Source organism: Lissotriton helveticus, chromosome 1_1 (genome assembly GCF_964261635.1).
Source record: "Lissotriton helveticus chromosome 1_1, aLisHel1.1, whole genome shotgun sequence".
NCBI lineage: Eukaryota > Metazoa > Chordata > Amphibia > Caudata > Salamandridae > Lissotriton > Lissotriton helveticus.
This window is the reverse complement of record NC_136057.1, coordinates 1432586324-1432608107: the sequence shown is the minus strand read 5'-3', so window position 1 is coordinate 1432608107 and position 21784 is coordinate 1432586324. Positions and strand designations below refer to the sequence as shown.

Sequence of the window (21784 nt, the reverse complement as noted above, 5' to 3'; positions counted from 1 at the left end):
TTAGCGAATCGCACAAGGTTTGGGTAGGTTGGGGTTGGGGGTGACTCTATCAGGCAAGGACAGTTCGTTGACGATTGAAAATATGTCCTTGGTTTTATTGTTGGAGTCCAGTATTTTTTGAGAAAAATAGGCCGTCTTAGCTGTCAAAATCAATTGTTTATAAGATTTTAAGGAGTCAATGTAAACGAGTTTAAGCTGTGGGTCATAATTGCGGCGCCAACGGCGTTCAGCTTGCCGCAGGGCAAGTTTGTCCGCTTTGAGTTGGTCCGTGAACCAACGTTGTGCGTCATGAGGGCGCTTAGCTTTGATCTTTTTAAAAGGGGCAACTTTATTGCTGGCCTGACGCAGCCATTCATCAAGAAGGTTCAAGTTCAAGTTCAAGTTCAGGCATTTATAAAGCGCACTACTCACCCAGAGGGTCTCAAGGCGCTAGAGGGAGGGGTTCATTGTTTATCGAATAGCCAAGTTTTCAGTTCTTTTCTGAAGGAGATGTGATTCTGAGTAAGGCGGAGGTGGGTGGGGAGTGAGTTCCAGGTCTTGGCAGCCAGGAAGGAGAAGGATCTGCCACCCATGGTGGTTTTTCGGATGCGCGGGACTGCGGCGAGGGCTTGAACGGATGATCTTAGTTGGCGGGTGGGATAGTAGAAGGACAGTCGGGAGTTGAGGCATTCTGGTCCTCGATTATAAAGGGCCTTGTGTGCGTGGGTAAGAAGGCGGAAAGTAATTCTTTTGTTGACGGGAAGCCAGTGGAGGTTTTTTAAGTGACCGGTGATGTGCTCTTGGCGCGGGATGTCTAATATGAGTCTCGCTGATGCGTTTTGGATGAGCTGGAGCTTTTTCTGCAATTTTGTTGTAATTCCGGCGTAGAGAGTGTTGCCATAGTCCAGTCGACTTGTGACCAGTGCGTGGGTGACAGTCTTTCTTGTTTCGAGGGGGGTCCAGCGGAAGATCTTTTTGAGAATGCGAAGGACGTTGAAGCAGGAGGACGATACGGCGTTGACTTGTCTGGACATTGAGAGAGAGGAGTCTAGAATGAAGCCAAGGTTACGTGCATGGTCAGTGGGTGTGGGCGCTGATCCCAAAGCGGAAGGCCACCAAGAGTCGTCCCAAGCTGAGGGGGAGGATCCAAGGATGAGCACCTCAGTTTTGTCTGAGTTGAGTTTTAAGCGGCTCTGTTTCATCCATTCGGATACTTCTTTCATACCTTCGTGAAGGTTGTCCTTGGCGGTGTTGGGGTCTTTGGTGAGGGAAAGTATCAGCTGGGTGTCGTCGGCATAGGAGATGATGTTGAGGTTGTGTCGACGTGCGATGGGGGCGAGGGGACTCATGTAGACGTTGAAGAGGGTGGGACTGAGTGAGGAGCCTTGAGGTACGCCGCAGATGACTTCGGTGGGCTCTGAGTAGAAAGGGGGGAGTCGGACTCTCTGTGTTCTCCCGGCTAGGAACGAGATGATCCAGTCCAAGGCTTTTCCTTGTATGCCGATGTTGTTGAGGCGTTGTATGAGGGTGTTGTGACAGACAGTGTCGAAGGCGGCGGAGAGGTCGAGAAGAATGAGGGCCACTGTTTCACCGTTGTCCAGGAGTGCTCGGATGTCGTCGGTCGCCGCAATGAGGGCGGTCTCGGTGCTGTGTTTGGCTCGAAAGCCATTCTGTGAGGGATCCAGGGAGTTGTTGGATTCAAGGAAGGCTGCGAGTTGGCTGTTGACGGCTTTCTCGATGACTTTGGCCGGGAAAGGGAGGAGGGAGATGGGTCGGTAGTTTTTCAGTTCTGAGGGGTCTGCTGTTGGTTTTTTCAGAAGGGCGCTGAGTTCGGCGTGTTTCCATATTTCTGGAAAGGTGGCTGAGTTGAAGGAGCAGTTGATGACATCGCGGAGTTGGGGAGCGATGATGGAGTCAGCTTTGTTGAAGATGTAGTGGGGGCAGGGGTCAGAAGGTGAGCCAGAGTGGATTGAGTTCATGAGGCGAATGGTATCTTCAATGGTGATTGGGTTCCAGGAATTGAGGTAGTTAGTTGGAGGGGTGGGATCAGAAGGGGGTGGGGTGAGTTGGTCATTGGGAGTGTACTTGAAGCTGTTGTGGATGTCGGCAATTTTGTTGTAGAAGAAGGAGGATAGCGCATTGCAGAGGTCTTGGGAGTTAGTGATGTCGTTGGATGCTGCGGGAGGGTTGGTGAATTCTTTGACGATATTGAAGAGTTCCTTGCTGTTATGAGAATTGTTGTCGAGACGGTCCTTAAATGCTGATTTCTTGGCGGATCGAATCAGTTGATGGTGTTTGCGGGTGGCTGTCTTGAGGGAGGTCATGTTGTCTGAGGTTGGTTCTTTTCTCCAATTCTTCTCCAGGGTGCGGCATGTCTTCTTGGATTTTTTAAGGTCATCATTGAACCAGGGAGCCTTTTTGCTGAATGATTTCAACTGGGTTTTTTTTCAGGGGTGCTAGTTCGTCCGCACTGTGTGTAATCCATTGCCTGAGGTTTGTGGCCGCTTGGTCTGGGTCCGTTGTTAGGGTGGGAGTGTTTTGGCTGAGGGATGCGAGGAGTTGGTCGGTGGTGATTTTGTTCCAATTTCTTCGGGGAATGGGTTGTGGACGGTTGTGGGTCAGGGTTGTTTTGTAGCTGAAGTGAACACAGCTGTGATCCGTCCAGTGGAGAGCTGTAGTGTGATCGAAGGAGATGTGCTTGCTGGAGGTGAAGATAGGGTCGAGCGTGTGTCCGGCTGTGTGAGTGGGGGTGTCAACAAGTTGTTTGAGTCCGAGATTGGACAGGTTGTCCAGGAGGGTGGTGGTGTTGTTGTCGTGAATGTTGTCAAGGTGGTAGTTGAGGTCTCCTAGAAGAATGTAGTTCTCGGAGGCGAGGGCGTGCGGGCTGACGAAGTCAGTGATGTCGTCGCTGAATTGAGATCGGGTGCCTGGGGGCCTGTAGATGAGGGTTCCTCTAAGGGTGGTCCTGGGGTCAGTGTGGATCTGAAAGTGGAGGTGTTCGGCGGTTGCAAGATTGTCGTCAGAGCTGGTTGTAATTTTGATGGTGTATCTATGGACGATGGCGATGCCTCCTCCAGTTTTTTTAATGGTGCGGTCTTTTCTAATGATCTTGTAAGTGTCCGGTATGGCTATGGCGATGTCGGGGGCAGAAGATGCGTTCATCCAAGTTTCAGTGAGGAAGGCGATGTCAGGTGACACAGTGTCGATTAGGTCCCAGAGTTCGGTTGCGTGTCTGTGGACCGAGCGGGTGTTCAGTAGGATGCATTTCAAGTCGTTGGGTTCGGAGCTGAGTGTGGAGGAAGTGTGTTTGGTGAGGGTCCTGAGGCAGTTGAACTTACAGGAGAGGCAGGAGAATGGGCCGTGGGTACGTCCTGGGGTAGCTACGCAGCATAGTGGGGTGCGTCCTGCGTTGAAGGCGAGGAGAGTAGAGGCATCATAAGTTACTCTGGGGGGTTGGGAGCGGCATAGGGCAGGGGGTATGGCGCTGGTCGCGGTCCAGGCGCGGACGGGCGCAGACGGGCTTACCTTTGGCGCACCTTCGGCGCGACTGGGGCACAGTCGCTGCGTGTGAACGCTGCGCGCAAATGCAACGGTCATATATGGATAGTGGAAAGGGGGAGGGGCGAGGGCGGCTCAGCTGGGAGGCGGGGCGGGCTCAAGGGAACGCACACGGAGCACAACAACAACAAAACAAAATGGAGGGGAGAGCAGAGCAGGGCGCCGGGGGATATCGCGTATTTAATCTGCAAGTCAATTTCAGAGCAAGCTAAGCAGCAACCAAGCAAGTCAAATGCAAGTAATCTCAGGCGCTAATATTTCAAAATATTTCACAGTGCAGCGCAACGATACCAGGTCTCGGCAGTGAGACTGGGGAGCGACCACTCAGTGCAGGAGCGATGAGGGGATCACAGCGCTTCTAGGTACGGGAGCACTGTATATTGTTAGGGGGAGGGCGGCTCAGCTGGGAGGCGGGGCGGGCTCAAGGGAACGCACACGGAGCACAACAACAACAAAACAAAATGGAGGGGAGAGCAGAGCAGGGCGCCGGGGGATATCGCGTATTTAATCTGCAAGTCAATTTCAGAGCAAGCTAAGCAGCAACCAAGCAAGTCAAATGCAAGTAATCTCAGGCGCTAATATTTCAAAATATTTCACAGTGCAGCGCAACGATACCAGGTCTCGGCAGTGAGACTGGGGAGCGACCACTCAGTGCAGGAGCGATGAGGGGATCACAGCGCTTCTAGGTACGGGAGCGCTGTATATTGTTAGTGGGAGGGCGGCTCAGCTGGGAGGCGGGGCGGGCTCAAGGGAACGCACACGGAGCACAACAACAACAAAACAAAATGGAGGGGAGAGCAGAGCAGGGGGCCGGGGGATATCGCGTATTTAATCTGCAAGTCAATTTCAGAGCAAGCTAAGCAGCAACCAAGCAAGTCAAATGCAAGTAATCTCAGGCGCTAATATTTCAAAATATTTCACAGTGCAGCACAACGATACCAGGTCTCGGCAGTGAGACTGGGGAGCGACCACTCAGTGCAGGAGCGATGAGGGGATCACCTAGCGAGGTCGATGTCATGGGTGCAGTAGAGGCCAGTAAATCATGGAATTCAGACAGATTGGCTCTTTTCCAATTGCGAGCCATGAGATTCTTAGCACGGAGAGGGGGACACAAAGTGTGCAGGTGTAATTGAAAAGAAATGAAGTGATGATCGGACCAGGAGCAAGGGAGGACAGCAGGAGGTGAGATGTCGAGGTTGGATGTCCAGACTTGGTCCAGAATATGGCCTTTGTGATGGGTAGGGGTGTGAACGTGTTGAGAGAAGTTCATGCTATTTAAGAGATCTGAGAATTCCACGGAGGATTGGCTTTCGTGGGCATCAGATGGCCAATAATTAAAGTCGCCAATCACTAGGATGTTAGCGTGATTGATCGCAAGTTGAGCGATAAAATCGCTGAAGAGTTGGGGAAAGAGAGGCATATATTCAGGAGGTCTATATACGGTAATGCAAATAAAAGACGATTTAGCAGAGGAAAATTTTAGAACTAAACATTCCGTTTTAGGAATGGGTGTCACCGTGATCTCGGAGAAAATATGTTTGGAGCGGATGATAGCCGCCACTCCGCCACCCGTCTTCCCAGCGGGCTGGTTGGCATGGAAAATATAGTATCCCGTGGGGATTGCAGCAAGGATGTCGGGGGCAGAGTCTTCAGTGATCCAGGTTTCTGCTAAGAGAAGGATATCAATGGAGCTCTGATGCAACAGTTGAAAGATCTCAAGCTGGTGGCGGATGAGGGAACGGGTATTAAGATAATAAATAAGTATAGGGACGGAGGTCGGCGGCAATGTGGGGCGGGGCTCGTGGGGAAAGTCAAGTGCCGAGAATTCAGATGGAACAAGAATACCACATACCTGAGCCGCTCTGATAGCGCGAGCGGGAATAGGCCCTGAGGATTTGAGTCTCAGGAGGTCGTGAGAGGAGTACGAATAAGTTTGGGCATTACGACAGGGCCCTGGGCCTGGTCGGCCGCGGACGGGCGCAGACGGGCTTGACTTGTGCGCGACTTTGGCGCGAAGTCGGCGCTCCCGCTGCGCTCGTCCGCTGCGCTTCCGCCATTATATACTGATGGTGAGGGAACACTAGACCGCTCACCTGCAATGAGTAGGTGCAGGGCGGAAGTGTTGTCGCCACCAGGAAGTGACGCTCCTCGTTCTGGCCCTCCGCACAAACGGCACAAGCCGGGGCGGAACGGGGCCACGAGCGACTATGGTACAGGTAAGAATGCGCTTGCTAAAATCGCAGCGTAACCCAGCAAGTACAGTTTAAAAAATACGATTCCTAAAATGCTATTAAATCAGCAATTTAAAAATACAACAACAACATCATATTTAAAAATACGATCTTCAAGTGCTCTTAAATCAGCATATTATATTTATATATTCTCCAGCGTCCTTACACACACATCCGCAGCCTAGGTTGTCGCGTTTGTCAATGGGCGTGGGCGAGTAGTGAGAGTTAAGTACTCCCAGGCTCGGCAGCACTAGACCGTTCACCTGCAATGAGTAGGTGCAGGGCGGAAGTGTTGTCGCCACCAGGAAGTGACGCTCCTCGTTCTGGCCCTCCGCACAAACGGCACAAGCCGGGGCGGAACGGGGCCACGAGCGACTATGGTACAGGTAAGAATGCGCTTGCTAAAATCGCCGCGTAACCCAGCAAGTACAGTTTAAAAAATACGATTCCTAAAATGCTATTAAATCAGCAATTTAAAAATACAACAACAACATCATATTTAAAAATACGATCTTCAAGTGCTCTTAAATCAGCATATTATATTTATATATTCTCCAGCGTCCTACACACATCCGCAGCCTAGGTTGCCGCGTTTGTCACATCCGAACCCAATGGCGGAAAAAAACAATCTGGGGATGGAGTCGATGCCCATGCGCACTGTAGTCCAGGGGAGGAGCCACCTATCTCGTGATACTTCGAAGACTCTTCCAGGACAACAATGTGCAATCATCCGGACCCAACACTAGGCGGCGATCTATGCAAAGATATGAATTTAGCAGCCCACATGCCTCGAACACAGGCCTTTCCGAGCTCATACATTGCTCTGGCTCAGTACTGAAGGAGTTAACTAGAGCTGATGACACAAGCAGAATTGAAAGGCAAGCAGCAGTGAAGACAGAAGAATTACATAGCTGACAAAATGGATGCCACAAACAAGATGGCTTCAGCTCATGCTGATACCAGTTATTTTTCGATTTCCACACCTCTACCGCCAACTTCCTAACACTCCAGCTGGAGGTTGGACTCTATCGCAGCAACAAATGATGCCTTCCTCCAGGACTGGAACAAGGTATTGGGCTATTCATTCCCACCATTTGTCATATTATTTTCTGCCCGCGTCAGACTACAAAAATAGGACATGATAGTGGTGACCATGATTTGGATATCTCAAGTGTGACTTCCAGTTCTACTGGAACTATACCAGGAATTTCCAATCGAACTACCCTTTCCTCTAGATTTACTCCTGGAGCTGTTGGCAAATCTTCATCACTAGGTAAAACCTGTATCTTATGGCATGGCTGATTACAGGGGACAATAGAAAATCCCAGTCCTTTCGCACCTCGCTCAAGCCCTCCTATCCAAGGCCTGGGCTGATGGAAAGGTTTGACCATATAAACGAGCTTGGTCACGATGGTTGGGGTACTGATCAGTGAACACCTTTTGCTCTGCTGATATAAGCAGGTCACACACCGTACAGGGCCTCCTGGATGGTGAACACCAGACTGTTTGAAAGCTGTTAAGAGGCTGTTAAGAGGCATTCTCCCGACCCTTACCCAGAGCCAAGTAATGAACCTATTCTTACCATGGCAAAGTAACAAGTACCTTTCTAGGAAGGAGTTGTCAGTCAAACTGGCTATGTTGCTGTGCTTGGTAACCCACAGGAGGGTTACCATGCACAGAAACAAAGGATATAACAAGTAGTGTCTTGATTCCAGAAGCGGTTTCTTTTCATTCATATAAGAGAACAAATTGTCATTCAAAATTGGTTTCATACCCATTCTTTGGGGATTGCCCAAAGTTGTGCGCAGTCCACCGCATCAAGGCCTATGAACGTTTGATGGAGGAGTTGTGTTCTCTGGGAGAGAAACAACTCTTAATTGCTATCTGGAAACCACATAAGGCAGTCTCTTCACACAATCATCATCAGGTGTGTTTGCTCAGTCATGCAGGAAGCAGGTATTGACACTAAGAAATGTGGTGCCCATCCAACGAGGGGTGCAATGGCTTCAAAGGCACTTGCACTAAATGCTAAATTGGAGGATATTATAAATGCAGCAGACTGGCCTTCAGAGTCAACCTTCAAAAGGTTCTGTTTCAAAACAGTCCTTTCTATGGCTACCTTAGCAGTCAATAACCTTTAAACTAACATAATCCTCACCTCCAGTCCTGACATAGAATATAAAAATGTCCTAGCTATCTTAAAGTAAATATTCAATTCTATTAAGGACTCTGGGGCAAGGATTTTTCTAGACCCCAGGGATCAATTGGTATCACCTACTCGAAGGGGGGAATGAAGGGTGACAGATGGAAATAAGCCTACAGAGAAAGTTAGACGTTTCCGATATATAAAAAAATGAAAGTTGATACAGTATTTTTCTCGAACTGAAGTTTTCTGTGAAATGATTCTTATAGCTGTGTATTGACTGTTATATTGTATAATGTTGTTAGAACTCTTAAGGGAGAATAGTTTGCCATGTGGTAATAATTCTGTTTTTCGTTATAGACAAAGATACTTACAAACAAGAGTAGTAGAAGTGAATCATGCAGCGCATATTAATGGCAATGATGGGCTATTATTGGTTGTTTGCTCGCCTGTAGTTTTCCCTAATTCTCATGTACAGGATAGTTCATTGGTTTACATGGCTGTGGAGAAAAATAAAGGAAGAAACAAAAGTATAATCCTTACCTCCAAATATTTTCAGTTATGTTAGCCAGGGATTTCTATATTCTATTATACATTGGGTAATTTATACTAGAATCGGAACAGTGATTGCTCACAATAAATTAGAATCTAGATTTGAGATTTTGATTCTGCCACTTTTCTAATTTTTACAATTTTTGCAAATATTGTTGGGAATTGATGGAAGAGAAATGCTATTTAAATCCACCAAACCCCAAATGTGTTTGTTAAGGCAGCAATACTCCTAAAAAATGAAGAGTAGATGGGGGGAGATGAGGGATAGTTGGAAATTGTATTGATGTAATGGAAGGAGACGAGTGAATTGGTAAGCTGGGGCAGATGCTATAGCCAACATGCCTTATGTACTCATGCCCCCCTGCAGATTGTTAATTGACTCTTTTGTGCAGAATACTGCAGTATGCTACGCATCCAGATGGTGGCTGAAAGTTAACAAAGACATTATTTTGAAAGAAATATTGCAGAGAAATTTGATATCGAGAGGCAGAAAAGGAGGTTGATATGTGGGTCATTCCAAGGAAAATGTTGTATACAGTATGTGGCAAATAAAAATAAAAATCCATTTGGAGAAAGAGGCAGTCCTTTCTGTGCTTCTTGGCTATCGATGGAAGTGACTTGCAGCATGCAGATCCCACTGTAACCGCCTGAAACTGCGGGCTCCCATTAGCAGGTGATGCATTGCTGATTAGTTGTTGGCTTCTAAATAAAAGAGCAGTCTTACCCATTCACATCCGGAGTTTCCACCAGATGCTCTACTTTCCAGAGCCAGCTCTCTGGAAACTCGGTCCTGGAGGTGATATCTTCATCTACCATGTATTCTTCAGTTATGCCTGGAAGAATAAAGTAAAAATGGTAAGCAGCAAACATGAGCTTTCATTCTCTTTTTAGGTCGAGCCACAACAGCGCTCATGCTGTCAGCAAGACCTGTTGTATGTATTCTGTGTGCTTTTGGCACACTCACTGATCGCCATTGGTTTGTTATCTATGGGATTCAGAAATGCTGGCTTATTACTGGTGCACTTGTGTAAATGTCCATCCTTTGTGTGCTTAGCTCCCTCCCAGCAATTTCACTAAGAGAAGATTTTGGTTGACCATCACATTGTACTGTGTGTCATGGCCCCTCCTCCCATATGGGCATTGCGGAACATTTTGGTTGGCAATCACACTGTACAGCATGTAATGGCCCGTCCTCCCTCCTCCCATATGGGCATTGCAGTTTTATTTTTTTAATACACTTTGACCTCTGCAATTGATACATAATGTACCTACTTTACCAGAAATTATGCTTGTGCGCATTTGGGGAAAAATATCTATTAGATGTATCCTTTATGTTTTCAATGAAACTATTATGTTCAAACTCTTTCTTCTTCCAATATCCATTTACATCGTCACTGTGTTAAACACCCCTTCATCACAAATATTAGCAGAATCATTACGAACTGCGCTTTCAACCACTGTTATCATCAAACATGTGCCGGTCGCGGGCTGCTACATAACCTCTTCTGTATCCCAGCATCCTTTGCACTTCGGTTTCTCTTTCCGGGAACCAAAATATCTGGGAGAGATAAGGGAAAATTTAACCTGTTCTGTGCTATCCTCTGCCATATCCTGTGGGAGGAATGCGAATTTCCTGCATGATTATGTGCATTCTGTGGATGTGATCTTGTTCTGCTTCTGATGTGTTTAAAAGCGCCACTTGTTCGTGTATCTAGTCAGTGTCTTCCGTTTCTGTGTCTTGTGTTGATATTCTGCATTTGTTCTGAGTCTTAGGGGTCCATTACGATGTCGGGCGGATTGCCTCCGCCAGGCTGGCGGTGGCCACCGACGGCCTGGCGGAGGCAATCCGCCCGACATCGCAAGCCCAAATCCCCCCCATCATATTAGGCTGACGAGGGGGATGGCGGCAGTGAAAAACACCGCCTGCCTGTTTTCCGCCCCGGTCACCTTGCGGCCGGGGTGGAAAATGAGTAATATGGTGGCGGTGTCTGTTAGACACCGCCCGCCATATTACTATATGCATTTTTCAATGCCTTTCCGTGGTGGCAATGCCGCCACGGAAAGGCATGCAGTGTTCACTCTGGGGGCCCCCTGTGGACCCCCAGAGTGAAGGCCAAAGGGGGGTGGCACACGGGGGTACCTGTGGTACCCCCCTGCATTTACATGAACGTGCGGTGCCTGCCGCTTCGATCATTTAAATGCGTGCATTGTTTTTAACATTGTGGCGGGCGGTGCAGTGAGCACCGCCCGCCACAATGTTAAATTGAGGAATGCGCCCGCCACTGTGGCGGGCGCATCCTAATACCAATGTCGGGACCCCCGCCCTTTAGACGGGCGGTCCCGAGAGCCGATAGGGTGGCGGGCGTGCAAAGCCCGCCCGCCATCCTAATAACCCCCTTAGTGTTGTAAGTGTTTGATTTGTTGGGCTGTTGTTCTGAGGTCCTTTGGTTTGTGTTATGTCTAGGTCTGCCTGTGTGTGCTGTATGAACATATTACTCTATAAGGTTGCAAAATAAAGTGATGCTGTAATACCTTGCATAAATGATAAAAGGGAAATTTGACATTTCTCTAGCATAACATTGTATTCAGTTATGCTTGTTTCCTTTCCAAACTGATATAGGAAATATAATCGAATATGACTTGAAATGCCGAGATGATGGCCCTTCTAATTTGGAACAAATAGGGAAAGTGCTCTTTAAGAGATGGGCCATTTGGTGCATGAATAAATGAATGAAGTCGTTTTATAGAGTGCGCAATACCCGACGGTGTCTTAGCGCTAGGTGAATCAAGGGCTGAGGAAGGAGCATCACACCAAGTTAGGTCTGAGTGACTTTGTTGTTTGCAGGTGGAAATAGCCAGGTCTTTAGCTGCTTTCTGAATAGCTGCAGGCTGTATTGGGACTGGAGGGCAAGAGGAAGGAAGTTCCATAACTTTCACCCCCCGGAAGGTCAGTGTTCTACCACACCAGTTTACTCGTTCAATTCTGGGAATCATGACTGTGAGAAAGTACCATCTTGCCTTAGAATGCCCCCACTTTTTTCTGAACTGCTGATGTGCTTTGACTGAGTGTGCCCTGAGTTCCTGCCTACCAGGTACCCAGGGCCTGCGTTCCTTCCCTTAAACTGTTTTGAAACTAAAACCCAATTGGCATCCCTGGCCACCTATCAGCCCCTAGTAGATAGTACCCTAGGCACCCAGGGCATGGTGATCAGAGAAAGGTATGCAGACAAAATATCAATGTTTTAATATCGATATACCATAATATCGATTTTTTTTATATCGAAGGGACATAATATCGAAGGTAAGTAATATCGAATTTTTTAATATCGAAGGGACCGAATTTTGGAGGTAAATAATATCGATTTTGTTAATATCGATGTAAGTAATATCGATGTTACTAATATTGATATTAGTAATATCGATGCTACTAATATCGATTTTTATATGATTTTTATGTATATTATTATGTATTTAATATGTATTCTTTTTTTTAACGTAATTTAAGTGCATTTTGTATTTTAGTACCGTAGCGGGTTGTGGGTTTAGCAATTATAAAATCTTTTTAATTAATTGGTAATTAATTTTTATTAATTGGTCATTTATTTTAATTAATTGATTAATTGATAATTCTGTTCGTAGTGGGTTATGGGTTTATAGGGGAACAGGGTGGGAAGTAATTTAATTATAATAAATTAATTATACATTTTTTAGGAATTATAAATTAATTTTTATTAATTGGTAATTAATTTTTATTAATTGGTATTTTATTTTATTTAATTGATTAATTGATAATTATGTTTGTAGCGGGTTATGGGTTTATAGGGGAATAGGGTGGGAAGTAATTTAATTATACTACATTAATTATGACATTTTTAGGAATTATAAATACATTTTTATTAATTGGTAATTAATTTTTATTAATTGGTAATTTATTTTAATTAATTGATTAATTGATAATTATGTTTGTAGCGGGTTATGGGTTTATAGGGGAATAGGGTTGGAAGTAATTTAAATGTAATTAAGTAATCATTAATTTTCGTTAATTGTTATTGCTAATTATATTATTGTTAATCAATTAATAATTGGTAATTAATTTTTAATATTTGGTAATTAATTTTATTTAATTGATTAATTGATACTTATATTAAGTGTATTGTTTTATTATTGGCGTTTGTTGTGCGTTCATAGGGGAATAGTGTGTAAAGTATTTGATATGTAATTAAGTAGTTATTAAACCTATAGTTGGGTATTGATAATTAATTTATTGGATATTATTTATTAATTATCAATTGGCAATTATTTTTTAAATAATTATTTATTGGTTTTTGTAAATAGTTTAGATTAATTCAATAAATATCTTTTTTTAAATAATTTAAAATATTAATTCTTTTTTTTAAGTATGTTATTTTTAACTTCTACGCTGTCCAACACTTTCCCTACTTTTGCACTCTTTGGAGTGGGAATAGTAATTTTTACCCCTACGCTATCCAACACTTTCCCTACTGTTGCACTCTCTGGAGTGGGAATAGTAATTTTTACCCCTACGCTATCCAACACTTTCCCTACTGTTGCACTCTCTGGAGTGGGAATAGTAATTTTTACCCCTACGCTATCCAGCACTTTCTCTACTGTTGCACTCTCTGGAGTGGGAATAGTAATTTTTACCCCTACGCTATCCAACACTTTCCCTACAGTTGCACTCTCTGGAGTGGGAAAAGTAATTGTTACCCCTACGCTATCCAACACTTTCCTTACTGTTGCACTCTCTGGAGTGGGAATAGTAATTTTTACCCTTACTTTATCCAACATTTCCCTTACTGTTGCACTCTCTGGAGTGGGAATAGTAATTGTTACCCCCAATGCTATCCAACACTTTCGCTACTGTTGCACTCTCTGGAGTGGGAATAGTAATTTTTACACCTGCACTATCCAACACTTTCCCTAATGTTGCTCTCTCTGGAGTGTGGATTAGTAATTTTTACCCCTACGCTATCCACCACTTCCCCTACTGTTGCACTCTCTGGAGTTTGAATAATAATTTTTACCCCCACGCTATCCAACACTTTCCCTACTGTTGCACTCTTTGGAGTGGGAATAGTAATTTTTACCCTTAAGCTATCCAACACTTTCCCTACTGTTGAACTCTTTGGAGTGGGAATAGTAATTTTTACCCCTACGCTATCCAACATTTTCCTTACTGTCATTTTTTTGGAGTTGGAATAGTATTTTATTCCCTCTGTTACTTAATATTTTTTGTATTGATTTAGTTAATGCATTATATAATTAATTTTTAAAATATTAAAAGTAAATTAATTTTATTAAAATTTTATTTTATGTGTGTAGATGAATTTGTAATTTATAATATTTTTAATTATTTATAAGTTATTACAATAAATATTAATACTAATTATCAAGTAAGTATATATATATATATATATATATATATATATATATAATATGTATATGTTTAATTATTTTTTATTAAATTATGTATATTACTTATTAATTTTAAATAATATAAAATAATTTTAACTATCTTTATTATATTTTTAAGTATTTTTAAATTCATTTTACATATTTTTCAATAAAAAAACAATATTTTTTGTAACCTGTTTTTTGACATTGATATATTTTTTCTCGATATTTTGTACTTACCTCGTTGTAGATAGGATATCGATATTGTTTACATCGATATTATTGTTCCGATATTTTTGTATTTCGATATTTTGTGTTTCTATATTTTGTCATATATCCCAGAGAAGACCACTGAGGGCTGCAGCACTTATTGTGCCACCCTCAGGGGCCCTGTACTCTGATACCCACACACTGCCTTTGCAGGCTGAGTGTCTAAGTAACAGAACTAAACAGAGAGTCGACATGGCACACATCTGTGTGCCATGCCCACAAAACCCACTGCCCTGGCATACTTCAGTCCCCCGTCTAGCTGGGTGCCCTATGCCAGAGGAGTGGGCACAGGTGCATGAGCCCTGTTTCCCTATAGTACCCAGGGCCATTCCTGGGCAATGTAAGTGCAGTTTTGCCATTAAGAGTATGTGGTGCTGGGAGGTTGTCACTACATACTCCACAACACCATAATGGCTACACTGAAGACTGACAAGTTTGGTACCAAACTTCTCAGCACATTAAACCCGCACTGATGCCAGTGTGGGATTTAATGTAAAGTGCACCAGAGGGCATCTTAGAGATGTCCCCTGAAAACCTAACCTACAATCCACGTCTGGGCTGAGTTGCTGCAGAGGCTGCCACACAGCAGAGATGGTGCTGGACCCCTGGGTGGAGAGCCCCTGCTCTCCTGGGCCTGCAACAATGCACATCCTGGGCGAGGTGCTAGGTCTTCTCCCCCAAGATGGGCAGGGGGAAGCTTCAAAGGCATTCCGCCTCTGTGAGCTTCTCCAGAATATTTGCTGCCCCCAGCAACTGGCCCCCACCCGTTCTGACCCCCACTCTTGTGGGAAGACTGGCTGGAAAAACTACGTCAGGAAGGGGGGGGTGCCAGCCTATGCCAACCCAACCCCTCAGGAGGGGGGGATGAGGTGAAGCTCAAACCCAGGCTCCGGCGAACTTGAAGATGGAGAGCCCTGCCCGATCACAGCTAGGCTCCTGCCCCCCCACTGGAGAGGAGCAGGCTAGGGGTGTACCCACCCCAGGACAGGGACCTATTGGTCCCAGTCCTTGCCCTACCTGTAACACCCCTAATTTCAGTATTTAGGGGCTCCCTGAACCTTCCTTCCTCAGATCCCGATAAGAAAAGAAGAAAGAAGATCAAGAGGAAGCAGACCCGCCGTGCAGCTGCTAACCACAGGACGACAACAACTGACTTGGCCCCAGCCCTACCGGCCTGTCGATCCTCGAACCTGCTCCTGCCTAATCCCGGCGACTACTGCGGACAGCAACCTCGGGACACCCAGAGGACCTGTCTGCCTTGACCCTCTTAAAGCCTGGGACTCCCATCAGCAGAGGCTCTGCTGCAACAAAACCCCTGGTGCCAGCCAGAAAGCTCCGGACCAACCCACTCTGCACCCACTGAGCCCGGTCCGTGCCCAAGTGACAAAGGACCACAAGGACGTCTCCCGGCAACTGGGACCCGAAGCACAGTGCGCAAACACCCTCCTCGACGACGCCGACGACGCCTGCAGCCTCAGGACAGAGGACCCCTCCGAGCGCAACCAGCAGGGGATAAGATTTCCTGACCTCAAAAGACACCCCTGCAACCGGCGTCCCACGTCCCCCTGTGCCCAACTCCTGCGTGCCTACCTATCCTCCAAGACCCCCAACGTACCCCTCGAAGTATTGGTCGCTCCAGAAGATCCTTCGTCCCCGAGCCTGCAGCCTTTGTTCCCTTTTTAAGTGCCTCATTGAATAACATTGAGCGCCCGACGGCTCAAAAGATCCCTGCCCCCAGCCACCCGAAGTGCCCCTGGCAGTACAACCTATACCCTATCCTACATCCCCATTTGCCCTGAGCAAATGACCAGGAGCCCAGCTCCCACAGCCGCGTGGCCTGCTACCCAGCAGCCACCAACCGGAGGCCCCCTTTCCCTCATTGGATAACATTGGGCCTAAGTACCTCTGCACCCGGTTGCCCCTGTGCCGCTGGGGGTGAGCCAACTGTACTTATCTGACCCTGGGGGACCCCTGAGTCTATGCCCAGAACCCTAACTTCACCAGCCAAGTACTCACCTGGAAACCGATAACTCACCTGCCATTGGATAACATTGACTGGTTTGACTCGAAATATCTTCTAAGTGTGAAGTTTCGGAAACTAATAATATTCATATAAAATCACCCGATTCCGAATTCTGAAGTACTCACCTGTGATAAGGGGAGAAGCCAGTACTGTACCTTGCAGCCCAGTACTGAACCGCAAAAGTAATCCTTACCAGGTGTACTAGTAACTTGTATTTTCTCCATAGGAATCCATTGTCTGCTTTTCTATGAAATTTCTTCTACGTGTCTACTTTTGAAAACTAGAAATATTCTTTAAAAGTCATACGAAATACTGAAAAGTAATTACTTACCTGCTTTGAGTTGAGACCCCAGTGCTGGCCCCAGGAGACCAGTACTGGATTACAAAAGTAACAAGATCATACTTTACCTGCAACCTGAATTTTCTCCCATTGGATAACATTGCCAGATTCCTGTTGAAAAGTATCTAAGTGTGAACTTTTAAAATTGCTTTTTACTCCTGAAAAATCACTACAATACCTAAAACGTTTTTGCTATACTGTTTTCAGCTTAGACCCCAGGACTGAACCTAGGAGCCAGTCCTGAAATTACCAAAGTAATCTACAAAGTAATCAACTGTGTTTATATAAGGAAATCCATTAAGCTCAATGCTAAATTGTGTGTAGAATTGTGTTGCCTACTGCAACCCCTGTACCTATTGTCTTTACAAAGTTTATTGCCTTTCTGCAAAGTACTCATCTGAGACCTCTCATATTGAGAACAGTATATTTTGATACCTGCTGGTTCTAGAAATAAAACAACTATATCTTTTGATATAAAAACAATTGGCCTGGAGTTCAGTCTTTAAGTCTGTGAAACCTTTTGCTGACTGAGTGTGTACAACAAATGCTTTACACTGTCCTCTGGAACTGCCTCGACCAAGCTACCACTTTAGAGAGTAAGGTCACACCTGGCTTTAACCTCTGTTATACCTCTGGAGTTTGTGGACTCTATACAAACTGTACCTTATTCTGGTCCAGTATATATAGAGCCACTGTCTTACATGGACCATATGCCCCAAAATAGATCTGAGTGTTCTACTCGGTGCATACCCGGTAAATCACTCCTGGAAATAAAGTGGGCCAGTACCGTGAAGAGCCTTGTGCATTAAGCACAGAGTTTTAAATGAGATTCTCTTCTCCACAGGTAGTCAATGAAGGCTGTGTAACAGATAAGATACTGGTTTAAACTTAGGGATTTTCAGAAGGGTTCTAGCTATCGCATTCAGTAGGCACTTTTACCAGGTATTTCGAGGTGCCAGGATAAAGGTAGTAGTCTAGTTTAAAGTCTATGAGGGCCAGCATTACGGTCATATGAATGTCCGTTGGAATGAAAAGGAGAATTTTTTTGAGGACGCGTAATAATAAGACGTCACTTCATTGATCTGAGCAGCAAAGTATAGTTTGGTGTCAAAAATTACTCCTAAATTTTTAGCCTTCTGCACCGGCTTGGGCAGGTCACCCAGCTCCTGGGGCCACCAGGATGCATTCCACAAGGAAGTCTCATTCCCAAAGAGCAATACTTCAGTTTTATCCGAATTCAATTTAAGACAGTTCTCCTTCATCCAGCTTGCCACTGCAGCCATTCAATTGCAGAAATTGTTGGCATCATTTTCAAACTGAGATGAGACGGATACCACTATCTGTGTGTCATCTGCGTAAGATAGTTCGGTCAGGCTGAAGCTCAGATTCAGCTTCACCAGAGGGGGTGACATACACGTTGAAAAGAGTGAAATGGGCCCAGACTTGATGGAACTCATGAGGCTGATTGTTTTACCCCGCGTGAAAAGAGAAAACTTCTCAAAGGTGAGAGATACCTCGCGACCCATGAATGTAGCCGAATTTGAGGCCTCTTCCAAACAAGAGATAAGGTCAGTGGTAGGAAACTGATGAGAGAATACCTGAAAGATGGAGTTGACCTTACATTGGAAACAATCTGCCAGCTTGTTTCAGAAAGATTCGTCCACAACAAAGGAGTTGCTGTTGCTCCAATTCGACAAAACTTTAACCATTTAAAAAAGTTCCCTGGAGGAATTTGCTGCTAGTCTGATTTTCCCTGCGAAACTTTTTGTCTTTTTGGCTTTAATGAGCTCTTTATACTCCACAAGGGTTTTTTGTGTGTGACTTTTTTGCCGGGGGAAGATTTTACCCTCCAGAAGCGCTCTTCCCGCCTGCACCTCAGCTGTGCTGCTTTTAGAGACGGAGAAAACCAAGGAGCAGATGGATTTTTCCTATGGCTCTTCAGTGTTTTTATAGGCACTACTTTGATGCATGCTGTGTTCAGCTAGCGCGTATAGCTAGTTGCTGCATCATCAATGTACTTGATAGAAACAGAAACAGAGTTGGAGAGAGCCTCCTGTAGAGCATCCACATTTGTATCCTTCCATGGCCAGAACTTAATAACTCTAGCTGTGCTATTTGATTCAGCTCCATTAGACTGGGTCGTGATTGAAAAGAAAATGACCATGTGGTCTGACCATGGAAGTGGAAGGATCTTGTCTATGCCTGATTCGGCATTATTTGTAAAGATACCATCCAATGTATGGTAGGCTATGTGAGTAGGTACTTCAATTTGTTGGAGTAAATTGAAACTATTAAGAGTGTCCACTAGATAGCCTGTACCTGCATTCAAGGACACCTCTAAATGAAAGTTGAAGTCCCCTACCAGCGTAAAATGTGCGTACGTTATGCTGGATTCCATAAAGGATTGAATTTGGTCAACAAAGGCCCTCTTTGGCCAGGGAGTTGGTCGACTAGCAATCCTTGAAATGTATAGGAATTGTTCAGACTTATACTGAACCTAAGTGTCTGACAATCTAGATAATGCACCGGTGTGAAACTGCCCACAAGCGAATTGCGAGAGATAATCGCAAGCCCCCCACCCCCTCTTGTATCTGACCTATCTAATCTTTCAATGTTGAACCCACAAGGGACAGCAGCCTTGATGTCTGGGTCAGACATACTGTCAGCCCAGGTCTCCATGAGGAAAATAATGTCAGGATCATACTAGGCCATTAGATCTGCAAATTCATGTTTATGCTTAATAAGAGACCGGGTGCTAAGAAGTAAACAGTGGTGTGCCATTACAGCTGTTTGCCTATCAGTTGTTATTATGATAGGGGCTCTCGGGGGAACAAACCCGGTCCAAACACCGGCGCTATGGGAGACACAACACAAATGGTACCTATATTCAATAGAGCTGGAGCACTAATCGTGAGGAGAGCAGACACTCTTGGTAACAGTGTTTTGTAGAGAAAGGAGTTCCCTTCTCGTGTAGATGGTTCTTGGAACAGGGCTCCTTGGGTCTAGCACTACCCAGGAGCGGACTGGCGCAGATGGGCTTGGCTTTGGCACCAGCAGCACGCCCGCTGCGCGCGTCTGCTGCGCACCACGTCCCTCTCCAGCATTTATGGCTGGATGAAGGGAAACGACTAGTGCGCCAACCCCCAAGATGGCTCCCTGCCCAGGAGTGAAAGAGGCGTGGAAGCCTTCTACTGCTCTCTCCACGCAAACCGGAAGAACATGGCGGTGGACCGGAGAGTCGGGAGTCAAGGAATCACCACGGACGATCCAACGCGGTAAGGAAATGTGAAATAGCAGCAATGGCAACAAATATATAATAGCAGCCATTGGCAATACAAAGTGCCCTACAGAGACTGTTTAAACCCTAAAAACAATATCCCCCAAGTTGCCTTCGAAGTCCCAGATTGCTCCGTATCGCATGTAAAAACTGGTAAATACAGGCTTAAAAATATTCTTAGTAAACTTGCCTTACAAACGGAATTAATCCGCCATGCTAATACTGAAGTAAATATAATGAGCACTGGAAATCCTAATTAAAGATATGTTCTCTGCCTCAGATTTGGGGTGACAGATGTCTTAAACAATTGAAAGCTGCAGAAGCTGTATTTTACCTTCCTAGACAGTGGAGACGCTTTGCTAGAACTTGCCTGCAAAGAGGACCCACGGTAGGACCCGCGGCAGCAACCACAAGCCCCAGCCGACACCAGGGTGACCTGCAGTGAGCTTGCCCTGCCCCCCATCGACCGGGGGCTTTAAATACTTCTCGCGTCTCCCGCTCCCCGGTAGACGCTTCGCTAGAACTTGCCTGCAAAGAGGACCCGCGGCAGCAACCACAAGCCCCAGCAGACACGGGGTGACCTGCAGTGAGCTTGTCCCGCCCTCCATCGACCGGGGGCTTTAAATACTTCTCGCGTCTCCTGCTCCGTGGGAGATGCTTCGCTAGAACTTGCCTGCAAAGAGGACCCGCGGTAGGACCCGCGGCAGAAACCACAAGCCCCAGCAGACACCGGGGTGACCTGCAGTGAGCTTGCCCCGCCCTCCATCAACAGGGGGCTTTAAATACTTCTCGCATCTCCCGCGTTTGCTAGAACTTGCCTGCAAAGAGGACCCGCGGTAGGACCCGCGGCAGCAACCACTAGCCCCAGCAGACACCGGGGTGACCTGCAGTGAGCTTGCCCCTCCCTCCATCGACCGGAAACATCAAAATGCTCGATTCCTCCCGCTGCGCGGGAGGCACACGGGCGGGCGTCGGGCTAAGCCCAGGCAAAGGGCGGGCCGTCTGTAACCGTCGGAGGCTTAAGGAGGCTGGGCTGGGCCACCCTCCTAACTTCTCCTGTTGAATAACAAAGGTATTGTTAACTCTTGAACTCGAACAATGGGGAAAAGGAAAAGTATGGAGGGGGGGCGGAGAGCCCAAACGTGCTCCTAAAAAGGAAAAAGCCAAGGAGGACAAAGAAAATAGCAAATCATGCAGGGGAAAACTGTGTTATGACCCGTATTGAAGAACTAATCGAGGACTGTGGGTCTCTACTTATGTCTGAACATCCCCCTAATTGGAAGCTAGCTGAGAATGCAGGGGAAGTTGTAGAAGAGACAAGGAGGACCAGTAAACAGGGCTCAATAGTGGTTCCCAATATGTTTTTAGGAAAAAAGCAAAGTAGTCGAGGTCATGATGAAGGGAATGATGCTCTTAGACACAATGAGAATGCTAGCATTGATATAGAGCCAGGAGCTATTTGTCCCCCTGTGGTTGAGCCTATTATACTTTGTAAAAATAGGTTTTCAGCATTAGTAAATATTGAAAGTACTAATTCTGTGATTGAAGGCCCTATAAACCAGTTAAGTACTCAAGATGTCTCACGAGGAGCTAGCGACCTGGCACAGGGGGGTTCTTCTGATTCTGCTACACTTTCCTTTCCCATTAGTGGTGATAGCACTGCTTTGATTAGTGTGGTCAATCAATTATGTAAGCTAATCCAGGGCATGCAAGTTAAGATCGAAGTTCTCACCACCACAGTAAATAATGTTACATCAGGCTGTGGCCCATGCCCTTCTTGTCGTCTGGCCAAAAAACAATTGATTGACAAACCCCAAGACCAGCTAGGGGGGAAAGCTCAACGTACTGTCTCCAATCGGAGCAGTGATAGTTTGCCAAGACAGGCTGGTGCCTTGTATAGCGAAGTGGCTGAAGCAAGGAAGGAGCTTCCGCAAGCTTCGCTTATGAAAACTGCCAAGCATTCAAATGTAAAAGCTAGGGAAATATCTGGCATTTC

At 45.8% G+C, this 21784-nt stretch overlaps 1 protein-coding gene across 2 annotated transcripts in view; it reads right to left on the bottom strand.

Annotated features, from left to right (window-relative positions):
• LOC144826880 (A.superbus venom factor 1-like) overlaps positions 1–21784 on the bottom strand; it is a 1649148-nt gene that overhangs the window by 987258 nt on the left and 640106 nt on the right. For both annotated transcript variants that reach the window (XM_078685340.1, XM_078685347.1), the window contains one exon: positions 9188–9296. In XM_078685340.1, coding sequence (XP_078541466.1) covers positions 9188–9296 — 109 coding nt within the window. The remainder of the gene's footprint in view (positions 1–9187; positions 9297–21784) is intronic.